Source organism: Danio aesculapii, chromosome 9 (assembly GCF_903798145.1).
Source record: "Danio aesculapii chromosome 9, fDanAes4.1, whole genome shotgun sequence".
NCBI lineage: Eukaryota > Metazoa > Chordata > Actinopteri > Cypriniformes > Danionidae > Danio > Danio aesculapii.
The window spans coordinates 26,556,512-26,583,537 of NC_079443.1; the positions used below are offsets into that span (position 1 = coordinate 26,556,512).

At 35.3% G+C, this 27,026-nt stretch overlaps 1 protein-coding gene across 1 annotated transcript; it reads right to left on the reverse strand.

Annotated features, from left to right (window-relative positions):
* Positions 1-1,339: 1,339 nt before the first annotated feature.
* On the reverse strand, positions 1,340-21,022 carry epc2 (enhancer of polycomb homolog 2 (Drosophila)). Its single transcript, XM_056465322.1, has 14 exons — positions 20,634-21,022; positions 18,755-18,914; positions 15,012-15,157; positions 13,733-13,939; positions 13,016-13,164; positions 11,623-11,752; positions 11,302-11,511; positions 11,126-11,209; positions 8,712-8,851; positions 7,736-8,025; positions 5,977-6,098; positions 4,984-5,092; positions 4,418-4,700; positions 1,340-1,804 (listed from the first exon to the last, which is right to left on the reverse strand). The coding sequence occupies exons 1-14, from the start codon at positions 20,784-20,786 to the stop codon at positions 1,732-1,734; spliced, it is 2,256 nt and encodes a 751-aa protein (XP_056321297.1). The 5' UTR covers positions 20,787-21,022; the 3' UTR covers positions 1,340-1,731.
* Positions 21,023-27,026: the final 6,004 nt, after the last annotated feature.

Genomic DNA, 27,026 nt, shown 5'->3' on the forward strand with positions numbered 1-27,026 from the left:
GTTTTTGTGTTTTTTTTTTTTTTTTTTATTTCAATTATCTTTGGAATGTTTGTTGCCTGTTTTGCTGTGTTTGTGAATTAATAATACAGAAAAAAAACAGAAAAAAACAAACAAACAAACAAAAAAAAACATTCAGAAGCAATTTAAAAAAATTAAATTTAGCAGGCCATCGGGGGAGACGGTAGTGGGGACAAGCATGCTTCAGCCTGGTTCAAGGCAACTGAACATACATAGTGTGAGTACGCCCTAAATAAATTCAGTGAATCAAGCTATGTAGGACTTACTGACACCTACTGGTGGTTTGGTCATTTATACACGACAGATCTAAATCCAGGTACCACAACAAATAAATGTAAATCTCCTTGAAATATTGATGTAACTGTTTTTGTTTTTATCACACACATTTTAACAACCCAATCTAAAAATCAACTGAAATGACTTTGGTGGATCACTAGCCGCTGTAGTATTTGCAGGGGTGAATTAGTGATTTGGGGGCCTCGAGCAATTCCAGATATGGGGACCAAGCATTGAAACCCAAAACATTCTCTTTCTCTATAGACATTTTTCAGTTTAGATTCATTTTCAATAAACTGCATGTTGAAATATATATTTTAAGCAGTACCTTTATCTTCTTATTGTAAAATTAAATCCATTCACAAATAACAATAGTTCACAAACTCACTATGCACCATTAATTAGCCATGTTTGTGGTTAGATTTTATAATTTGTATGTGCGTTACGGAAGAAACGTTCCACTATTCATGAGGGCCCTGGTATTTGAAAAGAATAAAAACATTAAAATCTTAATGGTGATAAACAGATTTTACAACATATGATAGACAACTTATAAAAGAGCTATTTGATTAATATAGGCTTCTTGGCGTTGGTCAGGGCCCCCTAATTCCCCAGGGCCCCAAGCAGCTGCTTACCTTGCTTGCCCCTGAGTATTTACCCATTGCATTATGAAGGCCATTTGAAAAGGGAAGATTTATTTGAAGACACTGAACTGAGAATGTAGAAATTTCAGTATCATATGCAAGATGGCCAACAGAATTTATGACCGAGACTTTGAAAAAAAAAAGAGCTAATGTGCTGAACAGCTCCCTATAGACCTCAACTGAAACAATAAACTAGTCTGAAAGACCAGACGTCTCTAATAAATTCCAATGGAGACCATGAATCTCCAGAATTAACATCCTAATCATGGCGAGACAAAGACAGAAAAATAAAGCAATTGGGCATGAGATAAGGGAGAATAACTTCTGAACGGACACATTTCTGAATCTGTGTCCCATGTTTTCTTTTCTATTGAGAAAAAAAAAAGCCCAAAAGCATGATGTACTAGCTATGTCTGCATTTTGTGGTCACAAAATTGGATTTATTTGTACGAGATACAAAAATGTAAACATTGCAAAATAAATAGTTAAAACAAGTGACGCAGGACCTATATTCATGCTCATGATCCCAACATGAACTGATGCACTTGTCTTGCTTGCATTTTCAAGTGCAAAAGCATGATGAAAAAAATAATCTAGGATTCAAGTAACAGAAATGACAGACTAATGATACAAATATACTATTTTACAAGGTAGTGATAATTCCCAATTTTACAAAATGTACACTTATAATATTGACAAATCTCTCTTAATATTTTGATATGCTGCTATTGGGTATAAGTCCGTGTAGAAGCGCACAGCTCTGAGCTCTGGAGTCCGAGTGGTTTTGGATGGGCTATGTGACCTCCATGGCCACTGTTGTCTCTGATAATCCATTGAGAGCCAGCCTCTCTGGTTCGTGATTCTCCCTGCGATAAGAACAAATGCACAAACATCAGATATCATGTTAAAAACATAATTTCAGCTATTTTATTATAATTTAATCTCAAAACAATTGCATGTTTTCCTGAATATAAATTTGAAATGTGCTGTGGTTTATATTCCAAAGCAAGTTTGGGGAGTTGCAAACACAGGTGAGTTACTAAACATCCAATACCAAACCACGTTACATCTGCTCTGAGCCACTTCAGCCCCAGTGTGAAAGTATACAGTTGTCATTTGCATGTAAATGTAATTATGCCACCTCTGAGCATCATTAAACCGTCTGTGTTAAAAGCATAAAATGTCACTTCACAAGCACCTTCACAGTGAAAACTGAATCTCCGTGTGCATTGTGTAATAAAATTAGCTTCCAATAAACAAAGCATCCACACCTTTGGATTGGTGCAGAGAAAGAGACAATGTTATCTCTAAATGATTTTTAGGGCTACCAGGAGCCTGTTATATATTGTCTAAATTAAAACATGGGATGTTTTATACATGAATAAGAATCATCTTCCTTTGTTTTTTCTGTTGTGTTTTCCTCAAAGCAAGTTTTTTAAACCAGTAGGGCTTGTAATCAGGTGAACTGTTGAGAAAAAAAAAATGGTACAATACCTTTCAAAATGTGACCGTAAGAACATTTACAATGTCACAAACTAATCACGTTTTATAGTTTATAAATTTTATAATAAATGTCATTCTTTTGAAATTCATTCTTTTGAAAATTTATCTTTTTTTTTTTTAAATCAGAGATGAGCATCATGGTTTCCAAAAAAATTAACCCAAGCCTTTTTTTACATTGATAATAATAATAATAATAATATAAAATCATTTCTGATGGATCATATAACACTTAAAACAATAACTCCAGAAAATTTACCAAAAAAGAAAAACAGAATTTATAAACAGAACATTTTCAACAATTTTACTTGATGTTGAACACAATAATAATACTTCATAGTTTCTCTTTTTATAGCATTTTTTAAAATGAAGGATTGGCGAGCAAATGAAACGTAACAAAAACAAACTATGTGAATAAATGCCAAGTTTGGAACATGGTTTCTAACTTTTTATTTTTGATTCTGAAAATTATCTGATTTTTCCACTATCTAAAGAAAGAAAGAAAAAATGAAAAAAAGAAGAAAGTAGGAAAAGTAGCACGAAAGAAAGAAAGAAAGAAAGAAAGAAAATGTAAAGAAAAGAAAAAGAAAGAATAGTAAGAAAGAAGAAAGGAAAGGTAGTAAGAAAAGAAAAAAGAAAGAAAAGAAAGAGCAAGGGAAAGAAAAGAAGAAATAAATGTAGTAAGAAAGAAGTAAAAAGAAAAGAAAGAAAAAGAATAGTAAGAAAGAAAAAGAAAGAAAGAAAAAAGAAAGAGAAAAGAAAGAAAAAGAAAAGAAATAAGGAAAGAGAAGTAGTAAGAAAGAAAGAAAAATGAAAGATTAGTAAGAAAGAAGGAAAGAAAAGTAGTAAGAAAGAAAAGGATAGAAAAGAAGAAAAAGAAAAAAGTAGTAAACAGGAAAGAAATGAAGAAAATGAAAGAATAGTAACAAAGAAAGAATAGTAGTAAAAAAAGAAAGAAAAATAGTAAGAAATAGAAGGAAAGAAAGAAAGAAAAAGAAAACGAAAGAAAATGGAATAAAAGAAGGGGAAAAAAGAAAAGTAGTAAGAAAGGAAAGAAAGAAAACAAAAAGAAAGAAAAGAGAAAGAAAGAAAAGAGAAAGGAGGAGGAAAGAAAGTAGTAAAAAGGAGGGAAGCAGTAAGAAGAAAAGGAAAAGAAAAAAGAAAGAAAAGAAGAATGAAAGAAAAGGATAGAAAAGGAAAGAAAAAAGTAGTAAGGAAAGAAAGAAAAGTGGTAAAAAGAAGAAAAGGAAAGAATAGTAAGAAAGAAAAAGGAAAGAAAAAAGATTACTAAGAAAGAAAGAAAAAGAAAAGAATAGTAAGAAAGAAATAAAAGAAAGAATAGTAAGAAAAAAGGAAAAGTAGTAAAAAAGAAAAGTAGTAGTAAGAAAAGGAAAGAAAGAAAAGCAGTAAGAAGCAAAAAGAAAGAAAAAAGCAAAGAAAAAAGACAGAAAAGAAGGGTAAAAAGGGAAAGAAAAAAGAAAGATTAGTAAGAAAGAAAGAAAGAAAGAAAGAAAAGAAGAATGAAAGAAAAGAATAGTAAAAAAGAAAAGAGCAGAAAGAGACAGAAAGAAAGACAGAAAGAAAAAATAAAGAGAAACAAAGGGTAAAAAGGGAAGGAAAGAAAAGTAGTAAAAGAAGAAAAGAAAAGAATAGTAAAAAAGAAAAAAGAAGGAAAAGAAGAAAGAAAGAAAAGGAAACACAAGTAGTAAAAAAGAAAAGAAGAAAGAAAAAGGAAAGAAAAATAGTAAGAAAAACAAAAGAAAACAAAATAAAAGTAGTAAGAAAGAAAAGAAAAAAGAAAAGGAAAGAAAACAAAAGAAAGAAAGAAAGAAAGAAAGAAAGAAAGAAAGAAAGAAAGAAAGAAAGAAAGAAAGAAAGAAAGAAAGAAAGAAAGGGAAAAAAAAGAATAGTAAGGAAGAAAGAAAGAATCTATGGGAAAGTAGGAAAAGAAAAAGAAAGAACTAATTAAAGATTCAGACCTGGCAATGTCGATGGCACTAGTGGGGGTGACTTTGGGTACCCGGTCCAGACTGCTGGCGACACTGGCCAGCTTTAAGGCTGAGGGTGAAGGGGCACAGAGGCGAGCGGTGTGGTGCGTGTGGGCAGGAGACACAGCGCTCACAGTGCTCAGGTGCCCGTGTCCGTGGGGCAGAGACTGAGGGACGGCCAGCTGTGGACTCCGCACTAAAGAGCCTGATTCACCACCAGCACCACCTCCTCCACTCGGAGCTGAACGGTTCACTTTGACTTGTCTGAAGCTTCCTGAAGGAGAAAAAAAACAGAGAAATAATTCAACAATCAATCACGCTCGCCGTTCTATAAGCTAAACACTCCACAAAGAGGCTGATATTGTTATATAAAAGGTCCAAATCAAATCTGCTCTCCGTTCTGGTAAAAAAGTTTCATAAAGCCGTTTACAGTTATATAATATTTTATTAGAACAAAAGATTACAAAGAACTACTGAATCAGACACTTTTATGTAGAGAATGCTTTATATTTCACAGCTTTTGCACAATCGTCTCACAATCCTGGAGCTGCACTTGCCTGAATTGGGAAGGACGCCATTGACACTAGCAATCTGGGGTCTGTTTTCATTGTTGGGAGTGTTGATCACAGCAGAGGCAGCAAAATGAGCACCAGCCGAGTCCAGAGTCTGAGACAAACACACAGATGAGATCATGAGCACTATTCATTCATTTCCTTTAAGTGATAGCAAGAAAATATATAATAATACAAATTCTGTCATCATCCACTCACCCTCCACTATTTCTAAAAATGACAGTTTTTTCTTTCTAATGAATACAAAAGAAGATATTTTGAAGAATGGTGGAAACTAGTACTAATACAAAGTCAGAAGCTACAAGACATTTTTTCCTACTATTGATGTTATTGGCTACCAGTTTTATACATGTACACACAAATTTGATATAAATCTATTTTTTCAACATATTTTTAAACATAATAGTTTTAATAACTGACTACTAATAACTACATTCTTTTCTGGACCTACTATTTTTATTTTGTGAGACACTAGTACTGAGCTTAAAGTGGTTTAAAGACTTAACTAGGGTATAAAGTTAACTAGACAAGTTATGTTAATAAGGCAAGTTATTGTACAACAGTGTGGACTAATAATATAGTTTCTTATTCTCTAATCATGTGTACAAGCAAATTTATCTTTTGCAAATAATTCATGATTCATCAAACTATACTAACAAATGTTTGTATAATATGAAAAATGTACTCAATTATTAGTGAATGAGACAGAATGACCTTTTTTAATTTCATTGCTCCATTAAAGATCACTTTTACATCTAAATAAATATCTTTTTTAAATAATAAAAAATGAGTAAAAAATGTGAATAAAGTGAACAAAAATGGTAACATTTTTTATTCAACTGTATATTCTTGTTTTGAAATAAACATTTTTAAATTTTTAGGTTCTTAAATTGTGATGTATAAAAACTGTTTCCAGGTGCAAACCAAATAAGCAGTCAGGCCTGAGGTGTATTTCAGTGTTGGTGTGGCTGTACTCACATGCAGGTGTAAGTGAGCTTCTGCTGCTGTGGAGTTCTGCTGCAGTTCTTGCTGCTGTAACTGTTTGTGCATGTGAACCAGCTGCTGCTGATGGGACTGAAACTGCTCTTCTGTGAATCCACCTGGATGGTCAAGGATATGGGGAGAAATGTTATATTTTGTAGATAAGAAGGAACTCATTTTAATTCACCACTAGGTGGCAATAAAGCAGTTTACTCAGGAAACTAAACAAGAGATTTCATTTTGGGTAAAATGTGTATTTATTTTGTAGATATTAAGATTTTATAAAGAGAGATTAAGCTGATAAAAAGCAAATTGTTAAAAGAACACTTCTATTTCAAATATTTTTTAAATAAATGTGTGTAAATGTTTTTTCAAAACTAATTGGAACCCTGACAAATATATCATGGGTTTCACAAAACAAATTAAACAGCATAAATGTCTTCAACATTTATTTTTTTAAAAGAAATTAATATAGACCTTTTTCATAGAATGCAAAATTACCTATTATGCTTTGCGTATATGCCTAAGGAGGATGCTTCGAACTTCGGCAGCTTGATGCGTATAAAGTCACATTTGGACGGTTTTGAAACGATGGTTTTAATCTATTTTACTTGCTTTTAACGGCTTTAAACTAAGACTACTGTCGATCAGCGCCACCTCCTGGACTGATTATTTTTTTTAAAATACAATCTCATGGGAATGAACAACTGCTGCCAGTCATTTACCCTCATCGTCAGACAGTATTTGTGCCATTTAAATAGAGCATCGTCATCGCTAAAGGGATTATTTTCTTATTTTTTCAAATATATAACCAACCCAAACAAAAATAATTCACTAAAATATTTAACACACATACGGTGAGTACAGTATAACAGCTGACAGGTTGGGAACACTGATGCTGTATTTCAGCATCTTATCTGAAGGTAGACACTGAATTAGGAGAACGTTTTTGTCTCACGCTTCAACAGCAACTGACAGAAGCATAATGGCTTTAGCACATCTTTCAAAATAAAAGTTGTGCACCACAAAAACACTCAAAACGGTATTGAGACACATTATCAGATCTCGAATTACCAGTTAAGAAATGCTGTAAAATGGAAGTTCTAAGCATCCTACCGGAAGACGCTGGTCGCTATAGTGCTCTTCATGCAGCAACCAAGAAAGTCTATAGCCACATTAAAAAATGTTAAAAAAATGAACAAATCGGGCCTTTTCAAATCTTTTTTTCCACCAGATGCATTATTACAAATCAATACTATTACTTTAAGCAACAATTATAACCCAAAAACAATAACGAGCCATAATGGTATTGTGCACAAGCTGCTAAATTGCTACAGCTCATGTCTTTCTTTCCTAAATGAAGCCTGTTCAAATGCATCAAAGCAATGTAGCTAAATTATCAACAACAAAAAACACATTGTGTTCAACATATAGAACTCAATCCATAAACTGACAATCACTGAGAATTTCTGAACTCTTGGTCAGTTTCATGTACATAGTGCTAGTTTCTTTCTTCAAAACAACTGGCAGGCCACATAATTCAATTCACCTTTACTTGTATAGCGCTTTTACAATGTAGATTGTGTCAAAGCAGCTTCACATAAAAGGTCATAGTAAACATAAACATAAATGAAAGGACGGATTTGTTGAAAAACCCTAAAGTAAACAAAGATAGAAGAGTACAGTGGTAAAGAGTTGTTTTCAGCAGAATTCTTTTGATTGACCTTGTGAGTGCCCTTGAGCTCAGATGCCTCACCTGACACGCTGTTAGGGAGTAACGTCCCTCCACCTTTTTCCACCGGCGGGGTCCCTTTCCTGTCCTCAGCCCTAGAGTTGTCCTGCAGCGGCCGAGGCCGAAAAAACTTCCACCTGCAGGCTTGGATGTCACTGAGAAGCTGAGTCAGAGAGCGCTGAGAGACGTGAGAGTTTGTATTTGTGTGGACGGGGAGGTCAGGCACACATGAGCCCGCGGAGGGATAAAGCATATCAGGGTCCAGGTGCCCGAGGGAATGATCCAGATCTGATGAGGTGCGATCCAACACAACCCTGGCGGCGAACAATATAGTGCTTTCAGATATATGGCACAATCTGTGACCTTTAGCTTTGATCATAAGGGATTCTGTTTTTATCTGGAGTAACAATAACATATTTTGCACCATGTCATGTCTAGAGAGACACAAAATTTAGTACAGGAAACTATGAGCCTTTAAACAAAAAACAAACAAGGCAACTGCAACATTTTATACACAGTACATTTTTTACAATTTTGCAATAAACTAGCAATTCTGAGTTAACATCTTGTAATTCTACCCTTTTTTTCTCAGAATTGACTGTTTCTATAAACCAAAATTGCAACTGAGGAAAAAAGGTTGCAACAAAAAGTCAGAAGAGTGAGATCTTAATTTTGAATTAGGAGAAAAATCTGTGTTTTTTTGCAGGAAAGTTCAACTAAACATCAAATGAATTCTGAGAGAAAAGCCATCATTTTGAGAAATAAGTTTAAAGACTATTTAATGCATTAAAATATGTATATTTTTTTAAGTTAGAAAGCAAATAAATTTGTCGTTGAGTTAGAATTCTCAAAAAAAAAAAAAAAAAAAAGCCACGAGATGCTTACTCAAATGTTGGAATACAGTGAATTACAAAAAAAATAAAATAAAAAAAAAATAATAATAAACTCAGAATTCGGCAAGAAAAAGGTTCACGTGCAAAAAGTATAAATAGTGCCATACCTGCCACCTCTGCCCACCCTCCTACAAGCCACTGCGATGCACCGTCTGGGCACAGAGAGGGCAGTGAGACAGTTCCGCTGCCACAGCTGATCCTGACCCGTCTGCTTCCAATGAGGAGAACAGCTCTGATCCACCACAGGCTGAGGACACACAACACACATTTAACAATCACAAACAAAATATTAAAAGCACCACAGAGTAACCTACTACTGAAGCAAGTATGGCACAATCTATGGGAAATGAGTACAAAAAAAAAACTATGATTTGGTCTCTAGTAACGCAAGTCTCACATGCAGCATTATTGGCCATGTGCAACATACAAGAAAACTAGAGTAAGGTAGGGTAGAGTGGTGTAGAGTAGAATAGGATAGAATAGCGAAGGGTATGGCAGAGCAGTGATTCCCAATTTCATGCCTCAGAACATATGACATACAAAATGTGCATGATGGGGGGGGGTCCCAACATCTGCAACTGGAAACCACTAAGGTAGTGTGTTGTAGGGTAAAGGAGTGATTGCCTATTTTAGTCCTCAGGACCCTCTGCCCTGTGAATTTTGTATGTCTTCCTTACTTAACACACCTGATTCAAATCATCAGTTGATTAACAGAAAGAGCCATGAGCTGATACTTGTGTGTAAAATAAGTGAGATTTACTAAATGTGTAGGGACGGTGGACGGGGGGGTCCCAATAACTGGAATTGGGAATCACTGGAATGGAGTACGGTAGGTTTGAGTACAATAAAGTATGACAAAGTAGGTAAGGTAGAACGTAGAGTAGGGTAGAGTAGCATAGGATAGGGGAGGAAAGAGGAAACTGTCAGTGTGCTATTATCAAACTGCCTGTCTTATGAGTAGGGCCAGACAAAACCTGCTGACATTTTTGGCAGTTTCTGCAGAGAATTTTGTAAAAGAAAATCTGCAGAATAATTTTGGGAGTATTATAACTAAAAACTTAATATATGAAATAAAAAAATACCTTTTTAACTTTTATTTAATGTTTACAATGCAAATCCAATTAGAACCGCTTATTTGGTAAACAATGCAAGTCTCGCAATTAATAGATCTACTACAAGACAGAACATATTACTTTACAAAGTGTATTCTAAACAAATCAAATTAACATCTTCATATTAGTCAATAATTTTACTGAAATTTATTAAAGAACTGAATTAATATAAATTTACACACATGATGGGCTAAATATCTGCGGAAATCTGTGGATTTCTGTGCACGCAGATTCTGTGTGGGCCTACTTATGACCCACACACATTACATTTTCTGTTGAATTAATATTATGAACTACCATTTTAATTGATTCATAACAATGATCTAACAATTATTTTACTTGGGTAAAACTTTATTTTGATGGTTCAATTGAGTATTAGTAGACTGTCTGCTTAATATCTGTTGATTCTGCTGCTAAACAGACATTTAACTGACTATAAGAAACTTTGCAAGTACATGTCAACTTACACGAACCCTAACCCCAACCTAACAGTCTACTTATAATCTAATAAAAATTTGTTAGCATGTAGATGCAATGTAACTTAAATTCAACAAATGAACCATCAAAATAAAGTGTGACCGGTACTTATGCAGCATGTTCTTGTTGTACTACAATTGAACTGAAAAGCAAAATTTGCAGTAATAAAAATAATATCCTTTATTTACATTTACATAACTTTAATGTAATAAATCATGATCAAAAAAGAAACTGCAATAGTCACATTGCAGGATATGCAATGTTGAGTTGGGATTATAGTTGATCAACACAACAGTTGAGAATACATGAGATTTGTGGAATCATTGCAACGTATAACCATAAAAGTGTGAAATATGCCATTTGTATGCATTCTAAAAGGCATTTCAAGAGCGTTTAAAGCATTTGGGCACAAAAAAAAAAGTACATTTGTAACTTAAATGAAGAATAATTTAACTGAATTAACAAAATGAGGTCTATAAATTTTCTGTGAATACTGTTTGACTCTCCGAAAAACCATAAAGCACTGTTTACTTGACTTTTTTTCATTGCTCTATTGTAATTACTTTGCTTTCAATTTGTTTATTTTTTATACATGATTTACACGACACAGAAAATCACCCATCAAATGTTTTGCTATTCAAGCAATATATAAAAATCACACAAAAACAAAATATGTACGATTTTTTCAATATCATGCAGCTCTACACTGCAGTCTTTTTTACCTATAGCAAAAGTGAAGATAAATTATGACTTGAAGATCTTTGTGTCTTTGTGTGTAAATCAAAAACCTTCCGAACAAATGATTTAAGTCATTTCATAGCAGCTTAAATATTAAAACATAACCTTCCTCCTACATCAACCACCTTTGATGTGCACAGTTGCTGATTTCTTCATGATCTATAGCCAGCGCTAATATTGAATAGGAAACTCACAGCATGGTAACTGCAGCCAGCTTTCCGTCTGAAGGCAAAGACTCCGTCAGGATCGTTCTCTTCATCTGGCTCTGATGCTGGAGACTTCAGAGAAGAAAAATACATAATTGATAAGCCATCTATACTAATGTCTTAATACAACACATGTAAACGAGCATGTGCAGCCGAACACTAACCAGTGGATAATCCTCTTCTCCAGAGCTGTGGAAGTCGTACTGTTTAATGTCTGCCTTGTTGATGGTCTGTATTCGCTCTGGCCAACCAGTCTGGCAAAAAGTATCAAGTTTGGGCCTCTTGTTGTACTTCTTATGAGAACGCACGAAGTCAAAATGAGGCTCGGGCTTAACGGTGAAGGGGTGCAGGTGTTTGGGCCCAGTTTTGTGTGACTGGAGAAAAGAAACAGCAAGATATGTTTTTTATAATGATGACTGAGCACATTCATATTTCTCATAGACTGAGGTTTTTGTTCCACCTCCTCTCCTACTGTTGGATTTTACCTTAATTTTGTTCTCTGTCTTGTGCCGACTGCTGATGGGTAGGGATATGGGAGCAGGGTAAACTGTTTTCTCTGCCAGAGGTACAGTGACTTCACTGAGAATCTCTCCAGAGAAGTCTCCAATCTGATATCTAAAACACACAAAACATTGAGAAACAAAATGTTAAGAGTAGTGATGGGAGAGGACAGTCATTTAAAATGCTTTCTGGATTCATGAACAAACACTTGTATTCATCTAGTGCAGGGGTCACCAAACTTGTTACTGGAGGGCCGGTGTCTTGCAGATTTTAGCTCCAACCCTAATCAAACACACCTGAAGAAGCTGATCAAGGTCTTAATAGGTATACTTGAAACACCCAGGCAGGTGTGTTGAGGCAAGTTGGAGCTAAACCCTGCAGGGCATCGGACCTCCAGGAACGAGATTAGTGACCCCTAATCTAATGTATTTAAATCAGTGTGAACCATAAATTCCTATCTACACAAGCTTTGTGACACTTTCCAAATGAACTGCAACATGGATTTATTTACTTACTTATTCACTTACAGCAAATTGATGGTTGGAAAGAAGTGGTTAAAGTCCCAGTGAAATCAAAAATAGTTTTTAGGTGGTAATATCAGTATGTTAGTCTTAATGTAATCTATAATTTAGTGTGATCCAAAAATTGTGCAATAAAAAGTGTGACAAATTTAAAAATTAATAAGATATAAATATTCAGATCTTCAGGTTTGTTACTTCTGGCAAAAATGAATCAACTTTTCTTTCACCTCATACTTGAGTTTTTCATCAAACCTTCTGACCAATCAAATGCGCTCTAGTTTTTGATACATCCTGCCCTTCAAGATGCTACTGTTGCACACTGAAATCAGTCCTTTGTTCCTGTCAATTGGTGTTTTTAAATCCAAGGGTTTGCCTAAATACTTGCAAATTTAGGAAATTAATAAATTGTAACCAAGCTGTGTTGATCTGAATTCCTTATTTGTTTTGAAACATGCTATGCGCACCACACTATGGAAAGCCCAGAGGTGAAAAATACATTGCGCACACACACACACAGTCAATGTACAGGGAATGTGTGTCACAAAATATATCTAACTCATTAGAACTATGCAAAAAGTTGTTGTAAAAAAAAAAATTATATTTGCTATTTATAAACGGCTGCTCTATGTCCCGCCCTGTCTTTCCATTTCAGTAGATTACGTTAAATATTAAATAAAATGCTGATTTCAGAAAAGGAAGGCCATTAAGATAACCAAGACATTTAACTAGCCTGATTTAATTGTTTACCTCAAGAATAGCAATGCGATCTAAAAAAAAATTTAGGTAGTGCTTTCATGAATATTTTAACAACAAAGTCTATTTCAAAAGAAACTATAAAGAAGAAATGTTCACACACCTTTTCTCAAAGACTTCCAGCGTCAGATGCAGCAGCTCTCGTTTGCTCTTTTCTCTCTTCTTGATCATCTCCAGGATGCTTATGGTTCGGCTGAACTCTCTCCTCAGCTTCAGCATCTTCTCATAAGATGCCTCGTCATTTTTGCGATTCTATAGAGAGAGAGAGGTCACAGATCAGAGACCCAATGGGTTCTAGTAGCTGTTTAATCTAAATTAAAGAAATAACATCCATGAAATATCTTGTTTGCTCCAGTCTGTTAAAAGACTTTATTCACATTTCATAAATCATTAAAGCCAAAATTCTTTCTTTTTTTAATGATTAAACTTTTTCCAAGGTCAATTGTGGATAAATCTGCATGTTAAGCCACTTTAGTAAATATTTTATTGAGAAGTTTTTTTTTTATTTAATGGTTACTTGTTGCCACCTATTGGCCCAACTATACGATACAATCTTCATATGAATAGTTACTTAGAAAATATAATTTTGATCACTACCACGGGTATCAGTGTTCATATACTAAATAAAAGCATTTACTGAAATACGTGAACAAAGTTATTTTAGAATTATACTCTCTCTGGGTCAATAGGAGCATAAACGCAGAATATCTGAATATACGTTATTATTATACTTCAACAAATTTTCACATTTGTGAATTAAAAATGCATCCTGTCAGAATACCATTTGAAGCATGCGTGACACTACAGAGCACATGCATACCTTTCTAGTCTGCATCTTTTCTGTGCGACGCCTGAAGGCCACGTAAGCGTCACTGTTGGTGGAGCCGTCCCTCTTCTCCTGCTTGATTTGTGGGATGAGAGACGGCCCCCGGCAGTTCTTCCTCTTCCTCACCCAGTAGTCATACACAGACTTCAACAGGTAGTCATCTTCATTTAGCAGCAGCTTGGCCTCCTGAAGAGTGACCAACTACAAAACAATTGTTGAGAGAAACAGAGAAAGGTGAGAATAAAAGTGACATGCTAGAAGGTGCGTTTTACATTGTTTGGAAAGGTTTTTCACCCCAAAAAAGGGGTCTTGTATAGTATGGTTAGGTGGGGAAAAACATAATAACAAAAATAATTAAGCTACAAAATTTCACATTGATTGAATAACTAAATAAAAAGGCTTTTCTTTTTCAATAGAATGAAATTGATGAATGAATAATATTTTTATAAAAAAATATAAAAAGTATTTTACTCTTTCCCCATGTTTAACTAGGACACTATACACTATTATTTACAATAGGAAAAATGGTTCATTTCAACCATATTGTGTTTTAAGATAAACGCCAAACACTTGTTAAAAAAAAACACATGTATGTATTGTTATATTATATTTCATATAAATTATGGTCTTTTAATACACCTATTATTATTATATTATCACTATTATAAGTGTGAATATTTGCTTGTCCCACAATTCCTTTAGTAAATCATTTTCAATATATTTCCCCACATAATATATCAATCAATTATTATATAATTATAACCAAAGATTATTGTTGTTTGTTATTTTTATCTGTTAATATCTATTATTATAAACTAGGAGCAAAAAGTCTGTGTGTATCTGACCACTGAAGCACAATAAATAGGTAGAGAGAATTGATGGGATTAGATGGTGTGTATACCAACTGGAAAGCAAATGTTTAAAAATTAAATAAATAAATCCAGAGCTCAATTTTTTTAAATTAACATATTAAACTCAAATTGTAAAAATAATATTGAAAAATAATATTGTAATTTCCCAAATGCAATGTCAACAAATCAGCCATGCGATCATAAAAATTAAATATATTAAAATAAAACATTGGTATTGGTATTAATGAATAAATTAATAAAATTTGATCACAACAACACTATTGGAACATTAAGACATCTTTCAAAATCCAAATATTTAAATGATAATGTGCAGTACTATTTATTTCTATGCTTTTGTGATATTACATTAACTTTGCACAACTCAAGTACACAACTTGGGTCTTCAATGAAGCTGCTGTTACCTGGTTGGTGCTGGCTTTCTCTAACCGGTCCATCATGGTCTCAAACTGCACAGGTTTAAGCTCCATCTTACGGTTGAGTCTGTTTAGTAAAGTCTCGTCCTCTGAATCCATGTCATAGTCGGGCAGCTCGTTATCCAAACCCAGAGCTGGTGCAGAGAAACAGGTAAAGGATGGATTGAGAATTGTATATTTAATCTAATTGTATATTTAAATCAAAGAATTAAATCATGTAGCAAGACTCTCTTGTAGTGTCACAATACAGAAAATTCTTACTTCAATATGATACATTGAAAATATTTACACTACCATTTTTGACACCACAGAGAAATATTACAAGAGTTTTAACAGATTTTTGAAATGCATGTATACATATATATTCTTTGCAATGGCCAGTGTTAAAACCTCAAGCATGGCTCAGCATAAGCTCATGACACACCAAGCTGACGTTAAAAACTAGCAGTAACAAAAAAAAACAAAAAAAAAAAACAACCGTGTTGTCGCACCTTCTAGACCAAAAATTTGCTCATAAACACACCAAACAGACAACAGCAGCCTGAAATGAAAATATAAATTCTGCGCCTATGTGAGAGGATGTATCTTTCCATAGACTTTAAATGGCAGTATCTGTATTGTCATCCTTCAAATGGAAACCAGAATCAGTTCTGCACACATACAAACCATAATCAAAGAAGAATTTTCCCAGTACTTCTCGCTCACCAGAGGGATTCACTCGTGCAAATATGTCTGATAATCCATATAGTTCACAAATGACAGAATGACAGCTGGCTTCTGTGTTCCCATGTGACTTGCATCGCTAGTTTGTCACTTTGTAATGTAATGTGTATTTATATAGCACATTTATTGTGTATGGCCATACACCCAAAGCGGGGTCTCTCTATTCCACCACCAGTCTGCAGCATCCACTTGGTGCGCTCGCTACACAACAGCTATACGTGAAGTGGAGAGACCGTGATAAAGCCAATTTAGTGAAATTTGTTCTTTGATTTTTGTTCTTATGCTCTGATTCGTAGCTGAAGACGCTCTCGCCAATTGCTGACACAGATTATACATACTGAACTGGGCAAACTCCCTCCAACATGGGACAACTTTTGGAACACACAAAACAAACTAGCCTAACAGATGCTCACCACATCCAACCATCAGCTTGGTGTGTCACAGCCTTTAAGCTTTTTACTCCTAGCTCAGTAAAGGCAGCTTTTTGTGATTTTCACTTGCCAAGCTAACATTTTATTGGCCCAGCTACACAAACAAACAAATAAATAAATTCATTCATTCATTCATTGATTCATTAAAATTAACTCATTAAAAATACAAATATTTCTTGGTTTCGTTGGTCTGAACTATGTAACTACTGGCCTAGATACTACTAGCCTAAATAATAACATAGATTGTAAATATTATAAGACAAATAAACAGTCAAGAATAAACAAATAAGCAAATAACAATTATTAATACAACATAAATACAACTGAACAATTAAATTATTGAACTATATAATAGTGCTTAAAGTAGGTCTAATTATGATTTATTTATTGATCATTGTTAATAGCACCACCAGGTTGATTTAAAAAACCCTCAACTGTACTTATTGCTTTATAGACAACCACCTTGATTTTTTAAGATGGGTACTTTTCAAATATTTAACATATATTTAGTCTATCTGTGCTGAAGGGCAAATTCATGTAGAAAACACAGCATCTGCATGCTAACAGAGAAAAAGAGATGCACAAACAGAGTGCAATTATAAAAGTGTCTTCCATGCTTAGCATCAAATTTGAAATGAGCTGCTGTAAACTCCGGAAAAATAAAAGTGAAACTGCCAGGACAGACTAAACTATGGTGGACCATAGTCTAAAGCAGGGGTGTCCAAACTACGGCCCGCGGGCCATCTGCGGCCCGCAATCAGTTTTGTGGCGGCCCGTGAGGCTTTTTATGAATATCAATAGAATCTGGCCCACTATACAAAAATGAACGTAATTCAATAAATAACTACCGGGCGTCGCTATCACATGCCTTCGATTAGGCAGCAGTTCCTGTTATGAAGTAAAACGAATCGAACAAACTGAAGGAAACATGATTCAGGGCTCGACAGACTGCCCGATGTCTCGGGGCCAGCTTGCGAGACGCTCAGGCCAGTGTACAGAATGTTACTGGCCCGATAGAGCCAGTGCTGCCTTGTCACAAAAGTTTGGCTGCGACTCTGTCAATTGCGTGCAAATACAATCTTAGGGTGCTTTCACACATAGACGTTTGTTTCGGAATCGGTCTCGTTTCTCCCGTTAGCGCAGTTCGTTTGGCATTTGTGAATTCAGCAATCACGCTCGCATCCGCGCCAAATCAATCGGTCCGAGATTGCCTGAAAGAGATGGTCTCTGCTCGATTAAGCCGATCGAGTGTAGTGACAAAACAAAACATTTCAACAAACTAACGACCCAGGCTATATCACAGTGTATTATGATTGTGTAATAGCCATATATACGGTTATACGAAGAGAGAATAAGGCGAGATGTCATTCCTACCGGTAAATGTGTGCTTCATGTCTAATGCGAAAGTAAAAGCATGCTGTAATATTACCGAGGGCTGTTTATCTGTTAGGAAAATTGACCGAAGTTACCATCGGATAATTTTTCAATATTTTAATCTTATATTATGTTGTATTAGGCCAGTTGTTTTGTTGATTTCTGCACTGCCAGCTTGAAAGAAAGATCAACATTGATCTGCTTCATGATCCGATGCAGTCTCGGTTCATATGCTGTCTCTCTATAATTTAAGTCTATAATTAATTCAGTAAATTATTAATTTCATCATAAATACAGCAAAATTGTGAAATGTTGCACTATAAAATAACTATTCAAAAGTAGCTTATCATTGAATTTAATCATTTTTAAAGATGAGTTTTCAGCTTCATTACTTCAGTCTTCAGAGTCACATGATCCTTCAGAAATCACTAATATTAATTATTATTGTTGTTATTGTTATTAATATTATTGTTATTAATGGTAATAGTAAAAAAAGCAATAATGTCTGGAATAATAATTTTATTTGAAACTACATACAATAAGAAAGCAGTTATTTAAAATTTTTATAATTAATATTTAACAATTTAACATTTTTCTACATTTAATAAATGTAGCCTTTATGAACTGAATAATTTTCCTTAAAAAAAAACATGAAAAAATTAATAAAACTGACCCCAAACTCTTGATTGGTACTGTGTGTGTATATATATATATATATATATATATATATATATATATATATATATATATATATATATATATATATATATATATATATATATATATATATATATATATATATATATATATATATATATATATATATATATATATATATATATATATATATATATATATATATATATATATATATATATATATATATATGCGTGTCTGTGTGATGTATGTAAAATTTGGCCCGGGACAATGTTTTTTTTTTTTTACATTTGGCCCTCGGCCCAAAAAGTTTGGACACCCCTGGTCTAAAGCAAAACACTTATAGCAGGCTGCATAAGAGTGTGTCTGAGTGAGTGACAGACGAGGTGGACATGTCAGACTATGGTGTGTATGAACTCACTGACGGAGCGCAAGTGCAGAGGTGTCGATATATTCAGAAAAGCAATATCATATTGTTTCAAATCCTTCAGCATCAATACTTTTGAAAACACTACTGTCTTAAGGTGGATGTTGCGAATGACTCACGCTGGATGTGGATGAGCTGCTTGGGGATGCGAAATTCTCCTTTGTACAGACGGTCGTAATAGGTGATGTTACTCTCAGCCTCTGGCACAGGGATGACCATGCTCTCCTTCTTCTCCCTAAACACCTGCTGGGCAGAGATGGCCCTCTGGAGATGGTGCTCCTAAAAAACACACACACCATAAAAAAAAAGTGAGCAAAGCTAATTTTTCAATGATGAATTGGGCCAACTGGAGTTTGTGAAAGGGTTACACCATATGTGCCAGAACAATAAAGATTTGTCACCCAATATAAGCACCAAAAATTCCACAGTTAGTTGACGAAGCTGGTCTCAGCAAGAATACGAAAAAAGTTAAAAACTCACAGGGATGGAAGCACGAATTGGGCAAGTACGACTTCTAATGCAGCTGAGAACAGCAACGTGATGAAACCCGCTGCAATGGCTTTCACAGCTCACAAGCATACAAATGAACTCGAGTTGTTCCAATCACTTTTGGATTCATTAGACAGTTACTGTAGCAGACAAGTTCAATAATAGAAAGGTGAGCGGTTCATTATCAGCTTGGCGAGGAGAGAAAATGCAATCTGCAGCACACAAAAGATGCTCTGTAGCTACTGTATTAAACTCAATTGTTCAACAAAGCAAATTAATGAAGATGAATCCATCTAAAAAGATCAATAAATCTTTTTATGGACACATGAAACAGCCACAGCTGCACAGCTTTGTGCTAGTTGGTTACACCACTAACTGGCCAGACAAACTCTTCTCAGATATTATTAATAATTACTACTACACAGTATTAGTGTTATTATCATTACATACAATGGCACTTTATAGGTTAAAACGACCATCTAATAATAATAATAATTTAAGTTGAACAAGAAGAATAGACTTTAAAGCAACAGATTGTAGTGGATTTGTATTAATAGTGATTTGCGATGATTTGAGTTAATTGTGTGGTTAAAATTTCACTCGTCTTGCCAAAGATTCCTAGTCTCTAAAACTTCACACACAGTATTAGGATAAGGAGATGCTCATTTTGTTTCTTTGAGATAGATATTTTCATCTTAGATATTAAGATTATAAAATAGCTGTAAAGTACACAAAGACAACCAAAGATTTTAATTCATGTATTACAGTAGATTAGGTTATTATGGTTACAAAAGGCATATGCCTTGTTTAAAAAAAATACAGTTAAACAAAAAAATTCTGAAAGGCTTAAATTATACTAGCAATAATAATAACAACAACAACAACAGTAATAACGATGCAAATTGTAGTTACATTTCTTTATTTGTTGTGTGCTTTCACAATGACACAAATTCTGTGGCGCTACAGAATAAAATGGCAATACAGTAGTGTTTTGATGTTCAGCATGGTACGGATGATTTCCGTTTTCAGATACCACTGCAATATGCATTTCAAAGTCAAAGACAAAATATGGCATATTAGTACACTGCACTATCTGTCATTTGCGTTAAACTGATGCATAAGGCCCGCTGCTGCACGAACTAAACTCTGAAGAATCGAACCTTGACTCTAGCTACAGACGCACGCTGTTCAGCTCGTGTATTCCTGTCGTAACATACGCTACTCACGAACGCATTTGAGCAAAAAGACTGACGTCAATGCGCGTTTACCACTAGCAAATCACTTACGTAAATTACCTTACTCACGCCACTAGTGTAGAATATTTCCCACAAATACGCGACTAGCGTACATTTAATACGTAACTCTGATCCTCGGAACGCTGCGTACGAACCTCCGTGAGCACAGAATGGACTTACGTAGTAAAACATGCGTAAAGGCTACGTGAATACCAACACCCAGCTATGCACCTGAACCTCATAAAAAATTATGAATTTAAAATCATTTCCATACCGACTCCTCTTCCTTTTCCATCCCGGTTGGCATTTGTGGGACCGCTCGGTTGATGGAGACGCAGTCGGTGAGGTCCGGGAGGTCTTTATTGCGGTAGATGGGCAGCGGTTTGGCGGCGTCTAGCGCTCGCGCGCGGAACGAGAGTTTACTCATTGTTTTCAGCGATCACAAATACACAAAACACGAATCATTCGGTACAAATACACACACGAGCCGACGGTTTTCTCCGCGGCTGCGCTCACTGACTTCCCTCCGATCGAAATCCGACGGTTAAAGGCATCTCTGAGCGAGTTGTGGTGTTTTTTCACGGGCTTTTTTTTCTCGGCTGGTGTGAAAACATGGCGGACATGATCCCGACAGCCCGCGCGACACTGCCAAAGAGCGTGAGCGGGAGCGCGCGTGTGCCGCTGCGCGCGCACCCCATACAACATGCGTGCACACGATATTACGACACACGGGCACGAGGGAACACATGCGTGCATTACAGACCTGTCATAGACATTAGTGGATCGACCTCCATTAAACAACTCCAGCGATGATAACATCTTTGCATGTGCCACGAAGACAAAGATGGCGTCAAGGGTGCAACCAAAGATTAAAGGCCACATATGTTTATTTGAAAGGCCCTTACTTGGCCATTAGCCTATGCATTTTGGGCGAGATGCAACGCATTTAATTCATGCAAACATGAGGTCCACCCTGAATCCTACGGCTAAACAGAAGCAGACTAAAGAATTAAAATTTATTAGCTAGGCCTAATAGTTTGCAACTTGGCGGGATGACAAGGAGGGTGCACTAATAGCAGAAGACTACAGATACGTCGCTATAGGCATGTCTCCAGATCAAGCAAAGGACTGCGTTTTACCACCGTTAAATTCCATCATTGTGTGAATGACGACAACCAGACCAAGCAAGCAGGTCAAGACTCCTGAATAAAATGGGACTCAGTCCACATCCAAACTCTGGTGCGCTTTGACCAAAAAATTAATCAAAAACAGGACATGATGTCATATTATGCAATTCTAAAGGACAGAATGCTGTTTTTCCATGTTGTGATATGGCAAGCATATAAGAAACAGCAGATCTTTAACTGTGTGTAACGGACATAGCCATGGCCTTGTTTTGACTCCATATTGGTGGCTTAAAAGTACACATTGGTACTTAAAACGTACACATGAGTACATCAAACTTCAAAGTACAAAAATGTACATTTTAAACGGTACACATATAACGTATGTTAGTTTATTACTTTATTTCTGAGAATGTGGTCAGGTCACTATAGCAGTGATTTCCCCTAACACAAATCACAGCATATGTCAATAACGTACATCCTTCACCATTTCTGATGCTGGAACTGAGATCTATGTGCAGTCTTCTATGAGCAGAAGTAAGCTGAATGGCCAGCCTGCAGGGAGGAAAGTATAGCACAGGGAGGTGCTTGGAAAAGTTACCTGCTAAGACACAAATCATTTTTAATGAGCGGAACAAGCAGAACTTAGAGGCACAGGCAATCCTATAAAATGGTGGCGAATGTGCAATAGATAAGTGGAGAGTCTGCAGGGGAGAATGTTTCCGGTACTGCTTAGGATCTTATTTATTTATTTATTTAAGTTTTGTCCCTCAGTGTTGTACAATATAGGGTTTGGGGTCAGTAAGATGAATTAATTAATTCATTTAGTAATTGACTCAGTAAGATAAATTAATCCATTTAGTAACTGACTCAGTAAGATGAATTAATTCATACATTTATTAATTGACTTTAAGAAAAATGTTTATCTCTATTAGCCAGGGATGCTTTAAGGTGGCTATTAAAAGTTACATAAGTGCTATTACAAATAAATGTTGTTTAAACTTTGTTTAGTATAAATAAATGTAATTTTCTGATGTTCAAGACATTTCACCTCAAATTGATGATGGTGATGGTGACGAGTCCCCTGCTTTTCAGCTCAAAACAATGACGTCATATGACTTGTTAATTGCTGGAGCTGTTGAACTGAGATCACAGGTGTGAATTAGTGTGAAGGGGCTGCAGGATAAGGATAAAAGCTAGCTGGCAAATGCGAAATAACCTCCAATAATGGCTGTTCCACGTTCTCATACTCTGCTTTTATTAAATTTGAATATCTTAAATAGCTTCAACTTCAGTGTAAAATTTTTGGGTTCTTCACAATCGATTTGCGTTGGGACAATATGAAGGCATTAAGTTAACTTATTAGTTGTTACAAATTTAAGTGGATTAAAAATGACACGATAAAGTTTTCCTCAAAAAAATCAAGAATTGTGTTGCATCTTTTATTATAATAATATAATACATTTAATTTATCAGTTTGAACAAACAGCAAACATCGTTTTTTTGAGTATCCCTTCATGTCTGAATGTGGTCTTTAAAGTCCCAAATAAACTTCAAGCAGTTAATTTGTATTCTTTGCTAACGTTCAAAAGGAAAATTTAAATAATTGAGTGGCCTGGCCTCTTGGCTATCAATTTAGATGCCTTGATTTGATTTTAATTTATAAGCACTCATTTTTATTTGATTCTTAATTTGATCAATGCATAAATAATTTTGCTTTGAATACAAATGCCACTTACATTTCTAAAAATAAGCAGTGAACATCAGTTTACCCAAGGTGAATTAAGTCAAAGCCATAGACGATTGTATTAAACTAGTGTAAATATGTGCTGCACAAAGAAAACACTGCAGTTAAGGGGATAGTTCACACAAAAACTGAAAATTTTGTTCTTGTTTACTTATCTTAACTCAATTTAGTCCAAACCTGTTTAAGTTTCTTTCTTTTGTTGTAGGTTTTGTGCTACAGAAAATGTCTGCTACAGTAAAAACGTGTTCATTGGTAATTAAGTTCCCTTCTAAGAAATTGCTGAGTTGTTTCAGCCAAAATGTAAGTAAAATACAGACAATGCATGCATTTGGTTCAGTTTTAAATGACATTTTAACCAAATTGTTGGGTTTGTTGATGTTTTAACCCAAACTTGAGCTGAATCAAACCGGCATGTTTAGAGTGTAGATGAATTACTGTAACTGCTCTAACCTAACATTTAAGGAATTGAAACAATGGAATGACAGTGAAATTTAAAAGGAAAAAATGAACAGAAATAACTATAAACAGCTGTGTTGGGTAAAGTTACTTTTAAAAGTAATATTATGGCATCCTTGTGTTACTTATTAAAAAATAAATGTGTTCTTAGTAAAGTAATGTTACTTGTTTCATCAGGGATATATATTTTACACAATCTCATGTTATCATCAGTACCTCAATTTTTAGTGAACCAAGATATGCACATTTGTTCTAATGATAGTGAAGTGCTCTCGTCTAAAAGAGTAGCCTTGAGGGCAGGATCTAAGTTAAGTTTAGAAAAGACTGTTGACCTAGAGAGACCAGAGAAATGTAAATAAACACATTTAAAGCCACAAAAGAACTGTTGTGCATCTGCTTTCTGAATAAAACCAAGTTTTTTTTACAGTCTTGGTTTTGAGGATCCAAACAACTGTTTACCTTGTTGAATGTTTTAGTTGTTTTCAGTAGTAGGCTAATTAAAACGACTCATAAGACATAACTGCCACCTACTGACAGTTTTAGATTTTTAATTTAGAGATAATTCCATAATCTCTAATCATTTCAATAAACTAAATAATTTCATATTTTTACAATAAAATTTTTTATTAATTAAAATGTTTAATTAATTTACAGAAAAAGTATAGTTCATCAATAATGCACCTTTGTGCCATTAAAATCCGTGTGAATCTCTTTTGCAGGACATGAAAATTATTTCAAGAATAGCTAGTAATATTTTTTTTAAGATTACTGGGGGTGGGGGGCTGTTTATGTTTTTCCCCACTCATTCAGGCAATTGTGCTATATAGCTCCCAGAGACATCAGGCCAATCTTCTGTCCAGAATCAGGTTTGTCTTTGTCTGGCATCTCAGCTGAGACCTGTCCACTATGGGTGACCCTGCCAGTACTTGTAAAGTACCAGTGGTGAAGCTCTCAGCATCACTGATGCACACAAGCCCCCACAGCACGTCAAGCTGCAAACCATGTGAGGGACCCTAACCTAACCTACCCTATCCTAACAGTGACCGACCAACACCCAGAGGAGTCCAGCAACTGACCAGAAAAAACCTACCAAACGCATGTCAAAACACAGAAAACCTTCAAAAACAACCTGACAATCAGAACCCAAGAGCCACATCAGCAACACCGAAAACCACCAAAACAATCAGCAGAGTGATAAAAACTTAGAATGAAAAGGAAACTTAATGTAAAGACTTACTCTATAACTATTTACAGTATGTACATACGTGCCCTTGATCCTCCATGGGACACTATGATGTCTCAGTGTCTGGGCCTCTTTCTTCGGGGCTCCTCCTTAGGCAGTGGCTCTCCACTGATGTCCACGTGGATTTGAGGAGTACTGCTGCTTCTGCTGGACCTTCTCTCCGATATCAAGACTTGTCCATCAGGCAGCTCCGTCTCCCGCAGTGCAGGCCGGTGGAGCTTCTCCCACAGCCGCTGCTTGATCTCTAGGCCCCGCTCGATGCTGTAGGAACCACAATGCCTTTCCATAACGGAGCCGTAGATGTGCTGGTAGTCTTGCACGCTCCAGCCGTGGATGGAGACCTGCTCCTCCTGCTGACACTCGTCCACTGAGGAGGACACTGATGCTGCGGGACGGAGGACAGGGAGGACCGCTGCGTTCTTCAGGTGTCGCTCCTCCAGCGCTGGGTCAGAGATGCAGCTGTAGGTGTGATCTAACCTGACCGCTGCTGCGAGCTCCTCGCGAGAGACGCCCTCCAGCCAGAAGTCCCTCAGGTGTGCGGGGAGAGCCCTGCTTCTTCTTGAGCGACGCTGCTCCATCAAGACGAACCAAGAACAACTTTCCAAAGTAGAGAATCTGATCAAACTTTTCGAAAGTTGTGAAGAGTTTGTAGCGTGATGATCACTTTAGAGCAAGTAGATTTTTAAAAATCAACTCTAGTTGCTGTAGTGACAGAATGACGAGGCTCATTTAAATGTAAACAATATTTAATATTAGCAGTGAATAATTGAATAAGCACGAGTGCTGTGTTTTTATAGTGGATTTTTGTTAAATACAGCTAAATATTCTAATTATAATTATTTGTTAAAATACTTTGCCTATATCAGGCATGAATATAGCTTCTCTTATGAAGGGCCAAAAACTAAACTTGACTGAGGATGGTGGGCCGGAGGTAGATGTACCTAACTGTACAGTTGTCATTGTAATTTCCTAATTTAGTATAATAATTCATTATATCATTTAATTAATAGTATAATTTATTAAACTTAAAATACATTTAAAAATCCTATTTATAACACAAAAAAATTACACTTTGCCTTGATTCGATTGCTGATGGCTTCTGCAATGTCCGCTATCCATCTTTTAATTTTGTATTTTTTTAAGTGTGATTCAGTCACAAGATTTAATTGAAACATTTAATTTCAGTTTGCTTTTTTTTTGTAGCTCAACAGGTAAAAAATCAAAAGTTATGGTGAATTAGAAATGATCAATCTCTGTTAAAGGCATTCCCCCCAAATTCCCCATCATTCTCCTCTTCTCAGATGAGATGGAGGACCAGATCAAAGTTTACAGTGGGCCAACTTAGGCCTGTAGGCCCTAGTTTGGGCATCTCTGGCCTATATGAATCAAAATAAAATTGCATACAGTAGCGTTTTTTTACATGGGCCCATAAAACATAATCTGACAACTAGCTCAGTAGTCAAAATTGGTTCTATAGGCCTACAGTATGTAAGAAAAAATGTCGAATCACAGGTTTCCATATCAGAAATCTGGTCACGTTGGTGAATATAAGCATTGTTTGTTGTTTTAATTTAGGATGATTTGCGATTAATTAAAAAAATAGTTTAAAAAAAAATCTAAAAAGTGAACTAATAATATTCCCTCACACTTACTTCATTATTAACTATATCAGAGAACTTGGACTTTAGAAACTATTTTGTTCTTTTGATGCTTCGTGTAGCCTATTTTTTCCAACATCCATCAGATTATTAAATAGTTTTCTATAGTATCATTAATATTACATTATTATTAATAATAATACCATAAGCAATACAATAATTCAAATACATTTTAAATAAATATTGTAATATACACATAAAAACATTAAAAGCAGTGGCCTAATGTTTCTTAAAAGAGTTCTCCTTATGTCATAATCATGTCTGAAGAGGCAGGAGGTGTTGCCGGGAAAAAGGCTGATTGGTTTGAGCTCTCTGTGCTTTCCTCTTCTGAAAGAAGCAGAAACGACTTTAATATAGAAATCAATTTATGTTCAAAATACTGACTATTGTGAGCCCAAAATTCAATTGAATATTGGATTCTGATCACGTTTTGATTGTG

What these genes read in the sequence shown, in the direction of transcription:
- epc2 (XM_056465322.1), bottom strand. Translation starts at nt 20,786, where the DNA reads ATGAGTAAACTCTCGTTCCGCGCGCGAGCGCTAGACGCCGCCAAACCG. An exon ending in AAAAGATGCAGACTAGAAAG is followed by an intron (nt 13,165 to 13,732) that starts GTATGCATGTGC and finishes CTCTCTCTATAG; the next exon opens with AATCGCAAAAATGACGAGGC. An exon ending in AGGGTGGGCAGAGGTGGCAG is followed by an intron (nt 8,026 to 8,711) that starts GTATGGCACTAT and finishes GTTCGCCGCCAG; the next exon opens with GGTTGTGTTGGATCGCACCT.